At 48.2% G+C, this 9,467-nt stretch overlaps 1 protein-coding gene across 5 annotated transcripts in view; it reads right to left on the reverse strand.

Moving 5' to 3' along the window:
- PCDH7 (protocadherin 7) overlaps positions 1–8,626 on the reverse strand; it is a 431,945-nt gene extending 423,319 nt beyond the window's left edge. For all 5 annotated transcript variants that reach the window (XM_054729602.1, XM_054729606.1, XM_054729604.1 and 2 more), the window contains exon 1: positions 4,711–8,626. In XM_054729602.1, the coding sequence (XP_054585577.1) occupies positions 4,711–7,905 (3,195 nt within the window). In that variant the 5' untranslated portion in view covers positions 7,906–8,626. The remainder of the gene's footprint in view (positions 1–4,710) is intronic.
- Positions 8,627–9,467: the final 841 nt, after the last annotated feature.

The raw sequence follows: 9,467 nt of genomic DNA on the forward strand, positions 1-9,467 counted from the left end.
GTTACTGTTCTGCTAAAATTGAAAATTCTGTCAACTAACTTGTTGACTATATGTTGTAAACCTTGCTAAGTTCCTTTAGTGTTATGTCAGCAATTGCATCTTTCATAATGGCAAAAGAAATACTAATTTCTTTGTAAAAATCTATAAAATTTGAATTACAATTTGCCCAATAATTTTATAAATAAAAGCTAGAGCCTAAAGCAGAATGATATTCTATTTTTAAAATGTCAGGCTACATAATAAATATATGTAGTTACACATAGATAAATAAATCTCAATGGGTTTCTGACCCTATTGAAATATATACAAAGAAAGTTACAAAAACTCATTTTTTTTCCCCTAGAGATGGTTTGAGAATAGAAAAGAACACTGGACTCTGTATTCTATGACTTGGACTCTAGTCCACATTGTATCCTGATTGTCTTGTGATTATAAAGTTAAATCAAGTTGCTTTTCCATGCTCGGCCTTAGTCTCCTCTTCTATCAAGTGAAGGGACAGGTTTAGTTGATGTTTTTAAATTTTGAAATGTGATGACTAGTGATTTTAGATACAGACATTAAGTGGTTGACCATATTTTATTTCAGTTTTGTGTGTGTTTAAAATTTAAATATTTTCCACATATCAATGCATGAATACCACAATGAAATAAAAGTCAAATGGCACCATAATTGGTTTATATGAATACATCTGTATGTGTTTGTGAAGGGGAAGGTGGAGAGACAGAGACAGAGATTTTGATATATACCATGTGCACACTTTTACATGTATGAAATATGTAATTACTCAAAGACAGAGAGATAGCAAGAAATAATGATTTGGCTAAATTTACCCAGGTGATGATTTACTTAAAAATCTTTTAATTGACTTTGTGTAGATACCTCCTGACTAAAGACAGCCTCGCCTTCATCAGTTGCTAGCTTCCTATCTATGACATCAAGCCAAAGGTAACAGAAATCTCACCGTATGCAGGTAGCTGCATCATGCCTGTTGAAAGGTGTCCTTGGTTATAGATAGGAGAACCATATCGTAGAAAGTATGCTTATGAATTAAAACTGGAAGCTGTGGTTAGCATCACTCTGCAGATGCATTTCCAGTATAGCATAGGGTAAGACATCCATACACAAATTGATACTTGTCTTCTCAGTGTTTAGAACTCTCATAGATGATGGCAAGTCACTTCATCCATTTGTTTCCAAAATCGAAGTAATTAAAAAAAAATAATTTCTGCCATATGTTTTACTAAGTGTGGGGTGAATCGTGAGCACAATTTGATCAATTAAAGAGATCATTCTTCAGACTACATTCAGCAGTTCCTTGCGCAAGGAAAACTGTCATTGGAGTTAATATAAATTTTTCTTTGAGTATTTCAGGATCAGCTACAATGGATTTTTAAATTAATGTTTACTGAAGCTGTATCCTCTATACTCTTGCCAAAAAATAAAGCACCTAACTTGCCACTTACTAAATACCATAAACTTTTTACTTGCCAGGGCATTATCTAAGTAACAGCATGACCAAGATGAGCTCAGTAGGACTTACACATAATAAGCAAAGTGATAACTATACTTTTATGTCTGTCTACTAATATTTTGGAATTATGTTAATTTCTAAAGAAAGCTGAAAAAAATACTTAACACAGTGAAACACTGGAGATTTAAGAATGAAATGCGTCTGCCTTTTTTTTGCAAATTAAAAACACAGCTGTATTTCCAGGTCATAAAACTTTAATACCACCAAGACCAAGTTTATCAAGCAAAGGAAGAATGAAATGGAAAGGTGGACACTTAATAACGTGGTCAATGGTCCACATTTTACTCAACTAGACACAGTGTTATAGACCAAGGGCTTCAACTGCAAAGGTCTAACCTTGGAAAACCTGAGGTTACATCATCAGTTTTCCTAATGTGTGAATTTTTGAAATAATTCCAGTAACTCTGCAACACATATCTCCTAGCTTCTGCCCAAGAGGAACTGTAGAAGCTTCCTTTGAATGTCTCTAGAGTTGTGAAAACATACCAAAAATGGACAGAGGGGGCATTATTTACAATCTGTTATTTCTATTAAACTGTTTAATTCATTCTGATATAACCAATAAGAGGACTTAGGAGCATCGCTCCAAAATGTGCAATTCTCCTGAAGATATGAATACTGTCACAGACATCACTTTCACAATATCAAGAACTATGATTAAGCAATTTAGGAAAATTATAAATAAAATGAAGGCTTTATGTCAGATGAAATCTCAGATCTTTCATACCTTTGCCATAAGGCATGAAAAGACTGGAAGCCTCTAGATTCAATATGCAAGGGGGAAATCATAAGAAAACCCTGTGTCCTTTTTAAAATTTTATTCTGTGTCAGGTTTAATCAAAGGAAATACCTTTGGGCACTGTGTAAAAACTAAAGATAATATCCCTTTTAAAATAAAGAGACACAAACAAAAATCAGAACAACAAAAAAAGATCCTGTTGATTATGTCAGAGGTCTAAACAGAATGCAACTTTGTAAATGGATCCCTGTCCCCTGACAGCAATATTGAGATGAAGTGTATCAATTACTATTACTAATTACCATTAAGGGGAACGTATTCCATTCTCCTTTAGTTCATTTTAGGTCAGCTATTTATTGTGGTTAAAACTTTATACATCTGTTGAATACCTAATGCACACAAGTTTTCCAAAGTCACTCTCTGCAAACTGCATGGTTTATTCCAATGACTTTGTAGGGTATGGGAGCTTCTTTGCTCAGCTAAGAGAAGAACACCATACATTAGTTTATTTATAAGCATATCACTTTGCCTTTTAAACAGGATGCCACAACAGTCTTGATGCTGGCTGTTTTAAATATTCAAGAATATAGAGTTAACCCCATTTGATGAGCCAAACAAAGCTTAAGTGACAGCACAGAATGTATGAGGTGGTTACATTAAAAAAAAAAAAAATCTATAAATCTGCCAGGGATATGTCAACTCAAAAGTTTAAGATCCCACCATTTAGAATGCAAATGCCATTCAGCCACAAGACAAAAAGACCTATTAGGATGACAGCTGAATAGTAAATATTCCGCACAAAGATCTCTTCACAGGCTTTTGCATGACAAAGTACCATTTCCTGGGGAAATTTCTACAGATCTCAATTTATTTCTGTTTATATTGTAAGTAACTTTACAAAAGCATTATTATTTTAACTGTTATTGTCCTTGTTTTAAAAAAAATACCTGATAAAAGCACCAAAAACAAAACAAAATCTGTTTCTAACTCCAGGTAAAGCAAGGACACAACAGATATAAACTTTCTACTTGTCAAATTTCAATTTAAAAAAAGTAAATAACTCAGGCTCACATGCATCAAAAGACCTATTTTCAAAAGCCTACATGTAGTTCAAACTTGTGTTTTCTTGGATTGCTTTGATTATTGGATATAACAGAATATCGACTCTGATTCTCCTTATCTAAATAGCTACATTTTATGAGGCTATAAAATAACTTTTTCCTTTGCCTTAATTCTTCTCAGGTCACACATTCCACATGCAAAGCATATCTAATAGAAAAACTATTATTTGATAGTCTCTGCCAGTCATAAATATGTTTCTTGAGATGCATCCTGAAGTTAAGAAATATGTGATTTGTTAGTAGATTTATTATCTACTCACAGTAGGTAACAACAGCAACTAATGTTACTGTTCTCTATGTACAGGCTACAGCATTAGACACAGCAGTTTCCAAGAGGTTTTATTTGCTGTGTACCAAACTTTGGTGAGTGGAAGAAGTAAACTTTGTATTACATATATCACACAAGCAAAACTTTCAAAAATAGACTTTATGATTTATAAAGTTAACCTCAACATGCACTATTTTCACTGTTTCTACATTTCACTGAGAAAGAACTGTACCAAATATTCCCCATAACCTTTATAATCTCGGTGTAGCACAATGCAAACCAAAATATGCTTGCACACAGTGCACCAAACATGAACACCTTTGTTGCTTGGCTTAAACAAGTGGTTCATAAAATGTACTTTTGCTTATAAACTTTCAATATCAAACATGAAGAATGCAAACGCTGACTGTGTAACCTCACAGCAGTCTTAACTGTTCTAGATGTCAAAGTATAAAAAAAATGTGGTTTTGCATGACATTTGCATATCACGAAATATTTTTAAACCAGCGTTTTTGTCAGTGTAGTCAATACTTCTGAATCTCAGACTTGGCACAACATTTGCATGACTCAGCATCTGCTTATCTGTAAAAATTTTGCATAATGGGTAAGGCAGCTAAAACTTTTACAGAGTGTCCAAGTTGCACAGACACCAGTAGTAACTTTAGAAAATATCTCTGGATGCAATTTTCCACTTAGTAGCCACAAAAAAAAAAAAAGTAGTTTCAGGTTACAGATAACCATCCAAACAATATATACAGATTTATTCTGGAAACACCAAATGTAGAATGAATTGGGGCTGCCAAGTACAAAGAGAAGTACAAAATACTCCCTGCTTGGAATATTTTCTCTAGTAACTTGCAAAATACAGTGGTTTACCTTGCATAGGTGGCCTCTACCAAGTTAATGGTGTATGAGTTAACATTAAATTCCTACTTGATTAAAATTTTAAATGACAGCTTCAAAGAAAAAGACCAAACGCTGCAGAAGATGCCCTGTCTCAGAATCATTAGCCTTCTCTGGGATATTTAAATATATCTGGGATGCATCTTACCTGTTTGCTGTACTTGTTATTGGTTTGACAGCTGTATTCAGAGCAGTGATCTGATCCAATTGAAATGTTGTCTCCTGCTCCCACAAATGTGTTGGCTGGTGGTAGATCTTGCACGGCCTGGTGTTTTTTCCCTGCAGTTGGTGACTGGGGGTGAAGCTGGACAGTAGGCAATGGGGAGCTAGATTTGTAATGCCTGGCCAGGTCAGGACTACCAGGCCCACCGTTGACGGATCGGTACCGGCCCATGCTGGGGCTGTCTGACAGCTTCTCGTTGACACTGTCGTACCTCTGTCCATTTGGTTTAGAAGCTTCTACAGTGACAATGCTGCTGTAGAGAGGCTGCTTGGATTTTTTGTTTTTCTTGTCCTTTTTGGGCTTCTTAGATTTGTCATGCTGCTGGGGTGTAAAAAAGTCTTCGTGATCTTTTTTGCCAGCCTCATAGCCATTCTTGTTCTTGGACCGGCAGTATCTGGCCATCACTACAATTAAGATGATCAGAATCACTGTCATAATTCCAGCAACCACCCCAATGACAATGCTGAGTCTCTGTTTGCTAATTTCATAGCTTGGGTCACCGGCTATGTCCTGGGTGAGCGGGGTGTGCAAACTCCTGGCTATCTGGGAGTCAATCACAGTCGCATTAGAGACACTTTCGTTGACAAACACGTGCACCAGAGCTGTGGTGGACTGGGAAGGCTGCCCACTGTCATTCACTTGCACCACCAACCTGTGCAAGCCGTAATGCTTCTGGGTGAGCTTCCCCACCAAGGAAACCACACCACTGGTGGGGTCGATCTCAAAGAGCTTGAAGGGATTCCCTCCCACAATGCTGTAGTTAAGGTCTGCATTGACGCCATCATCGCTGTCTGTTGCCAGCACCGTGGCTACCACTGTCCTGACACTACTTGAAGGTGGCAGCAGAGTGTAGGTCAGGTTTCTGGGGAGGGTCACCGTGGGGGCATTGTCGTTTTCGTCCATCACAAAGAGAGACACGGTGGCCGTGGCTGACCTGGGAGGATCGCCTCCGTCCACAGCCTTGACTCTGAACGTGTAGGTGGTCTGATGCTCGCGGTCGAAAGACACGGTGGAGTAGATGGTGCCCGTGTCGTTTTCGATGGAAAAAATGTTGCTGCTCTCCTCTACGTACAGGCTCATCTCCGCGTTGCGCCCCTTGTCAGCGTCCATCACCGTGACCATCCCCACGGGGCTGTTGGGCTGCAAGTTCTCCTTCACGTAAAAGGTGAAGACGTCCTGCATGAACTTGGGGTCGTTGTCGTTCCTGTCGGCCACCTGCACGATCACCGTGGTGCTGCCCTGCAGCCCCGGCAGGCCTTTGTCTTTGGCGCTCACTTTGAACTCGTACCGGTCCGTCTGCTCGCGGTCCAGCACCGCCTGGACCAGGATGTCCCCGGAATCGGGATCGATGGCAAAGACGCCCGTCACCGAGGGGTCGTCCAGCGAGTAGGCGATCTCGGCGTTCTTGCCGCTGTCGGCGTCGGTGGCCAGCACGGTGGCCACTCTCTCCCCCGGGATGTTGTTCTCGGGGAAGTACACCTCCACCACCGACCGGTCGAATACGGGCGGGTTGTCGTTGGTGTCGCCCACCTTGACGAGCAGGGAGTTGTTGCTGGAGAGACTGGGGCTGCCCGAGTCCACCGCCACGATGACCACGTTGAACTCCCGGGTGGCCTCGTAGTCCAGAGGGGCCGAGGTGTGCAGGAAGTACTTCTTCTTGTTCTGGTCGCCCTCCGTGTCGCTGGCCGGCTTGAGCTGGAAGGGCACGTCGCCCACCACCGTGCAGGTGACCACCCCGTTCTCCCCTTGGTCCCGGTCGGACACCTGCACCAGGGCGATGGGGGTGTCCACCAGCACGTCCTCGGCCACGCTGGCCACCCCGTCCTTGAGCGGGATGCGCCCGATCTTGCGGATCTCGATGGACGGCACGTTGTCGTTCTCATCCTTGATGACGAGGACCACGGTGGCCTTGTCGGTCTTGGGGGGCTGCCCGCGGTCGCGGGCCATGACGGTGAAGCGCAGCTGGTTCACTTCCTCGCGGTCGATGCGGTGCAGGACGCTGAGCCAGCCCGACGTCTCGTCCAGGCGCAGCAGCCGCCGCACCGACTCGGTGGCCGCGCCGAACACGTACTCGATCTGCCCGTTGACCCCCACGTCCAGGTCGGCGGCGCGCAGCTGCAGGATGGGGGTCCCCGGGGCGCTGTTCTCCGCCAGGTCGGCCTCGTACACGCTCTTCTCGAAGCGGGGGCTGTTGTCGTTCACGTCGGTGATGAGCACCCGCAGGATGGCCTGGGAGGAGCGGGGCGGGTCGCCGCCGTCGCGCACCCGCAGGGTCAGTTCGTACGAGTCGCGCTGCTCGCGGTCCAGCGCCCCCTTGACGATCAGCTGCGGCTGCTTCTCGCCATCCGGGGTGTCGGCCACCTGCAGCTCGAACACGCTGCTGCGGCCGCCCGCGTTGGCCCCGCCGCCGCCGCCGCCCTCCGGTGCGTCCAGACGCCGCTTGGAGCCGCCGCCGCCGCCGCCGCCGCCGCCGCTCGCGCCGTTCCCGCCGCCCCCGGGGTAGGGGGCGCTGTCGGCAGCCCCGGCGCGCCGACCCTCGCCGCCGCCGCCGCCGCCTCCCCCGGGCTCCTGGAGCAGCTCGTAGCGCTCGATGCCGTTGCGGCCGAAGTCGCGGTCGGTGGCGGTGGGCAGCAGGTACAGGGTGCCCACCGGCCGGTTCTCCTCCACCGTGAGGGTGAGCACGGGCGACGGGAAGGTGGGCGTGTTGTCGTTGATGTCCAGCACGATGACGCGACCCTCGAACAGGTCCACCCAGCTCTGCGAGGGCCCGATCACCGACACCTCGAAGTCCAGGAAGCACTCGTTCTCGTCGAAGATCATCTGACACTGGGGCAGCTTCTCGCGGTCAATCCGCCGCTCGCTCGTGCTCAGCTCCCCCGTGAGGTTGTCGATCTTCAGGTACTCCGAGCCCGACTCCAGGCTGAAAGTCACCTCGCCCGAGCCCGTCACGATGCCCAGGTCCGAGGCCACGTTGCCGATGCGGACGTCCGCGGGGCCCTCCTCGGCCAGTCGGTACCGGAGCAGTTGCTTGGCGGCGGCCAGGCTGAGCGAGAGCGGCAAGAGGAGGCAGCAGCCCAGGCACCAGCCGCGCGCCCATCCCGTGGTCCGCATCCTCAGCATCTTCTCGTGCTGCTGCTGCTACTGCTCCTTCTGATCACAGCCGCCCCCCCCCTCGGCGCCCCCCTCCTCCGGGGCCGGCCGCCAGCCCTCCTCCCGGCCCTCTCCCCTCTCCGGGAAAGGAAGAAGCGAGTGGGAGAGAAGGGAGGGGGCAAGAGCAGCGCGTAAGAGTCGGCCAGGGGAAACCAGCGACAGATCCTTCTTCTTTTCTGGTTGTTGTATTTTTGTGTTTTTTTTTTTTCCTCCAGCTTCTTCCGAAAGTTATTGTTTCATAATTCATGCAATGGGTGCTAATCGCCCGCTCGCTGGCCGCCGTTCAGTCGCAGTACTCACAGTTCACGGGACACTGCGCGCCGCGGGCTCGGCGCCCCCGCCCCCGGAGTCATCCCCGCAGCGGGCGGAGGATCCCGGGCTCCCGTCCCGGCTCGGTCCGGTGGGGCCGGGGCCGCTCCGGCAGGCGGGCGGTGGAGCCGGGAAGCGGCGGGGAGCGAGCCTGCAGCCTTCCCCGCCTGCCGACCCTGCTCGTCTTCGCCGCTCCTCGAGTGGAGTCCAATTCACGTTCCAGTCACTCACTCCAGACCCCGAGCTCCTACTCCGGCAGCCCGGGCGAACCTGGAGTCGCTTCCAGAACCAGGCGCTGGGGTCAGCAACAAGCCAGTCTCAACTCCGACTCCGCTCTGGCAGCGGGGGAGCCAGTCCACGGATAAGAGAATGAAAGAAGAAAAGAAAAAAAAAAAAATACCCGTCAGGTCGCTCCGGGCGCCGAGCAGCGTAGACCACTCGCCTTACAGAGCGGTCCGCGTCCGGGGACCCCCCGCGCGCCGAAGAGCAGCCCGAGCCATCTTCAGAGATGCCCAGAGAGTCCGTCTCTTCTCACCCCGGAAAGCTGTTTTTTTTTTTCTCTTTTTTTCTTAACTACTCTGCGCAAGGTCATTAGTCACGAAGCCGCCGCCTGGAACCGCAGCAGCCGTTCGCCCGCGGGGGCGAAGGCTGAGCCGAACGCACCGCGCGGTGCACAAGTTTGGGTTCGCAGCCGCAGCGTCCGCGTCTTCCCTCACCTGCATGCGGCCCGCATGTCGGAGCACTGGGATCTGCAGCGCTGTGCGCGATTCAGGGAGGAGATTGCAGCCTCTCCCTCTCTCTCTCTCTCTCCCCGCGCTCTCGATCCCTCCCCTCCCCTCCCTCCCTCCCTCCCTCCCTCTCCTCACTCCTCCTCCTCCCTCCTCTCCTTTCCCCTTTCCCCTTCTCCCACTCTCTCTCCTGCGCTCTCCGTTTCCTTGATCCAGTCCCAACGCAGGCAACTCCAGCTGAACTTGATCCCTTTGCAATTCAAAGGTGAGCAAAACCAGGCTGTGTGTGTGCCGGCGACGCGGGCCGGGCGAAAGCCTCTGGCCGGACTCCCCCAACGGCAATTAACAAAGATGCCCAATTCTGTCCGGATTTCCAAAGAAAAGCCAAAGGCTTTGGGGAGGAGTTGGAGGGGGAGGGGGAGGGGGAGTCGGAGGCAGCTGCCAAGTAGCTTGGGGTGGGGGGTGACGGGGGGGAAGCACCACACACACACACAC

The sequence above is a fragment of the Eptesicus fuscus genome, chromosome 2 (genome assembly GCF_027574615.1).
Source record: "Eptesicus fuscus isolate TK198812 chromosome 2, DD_ASM_mEF_20220401, whole genome shotgun sequence".
In the NCBI taxonomy this organism is placed as follows: Eukaryota; Metazoa; Chordata; class Mammalia; order Chiroptera; family Vespertilionidae; genus Eptesicus; species Eptesicus fuscus.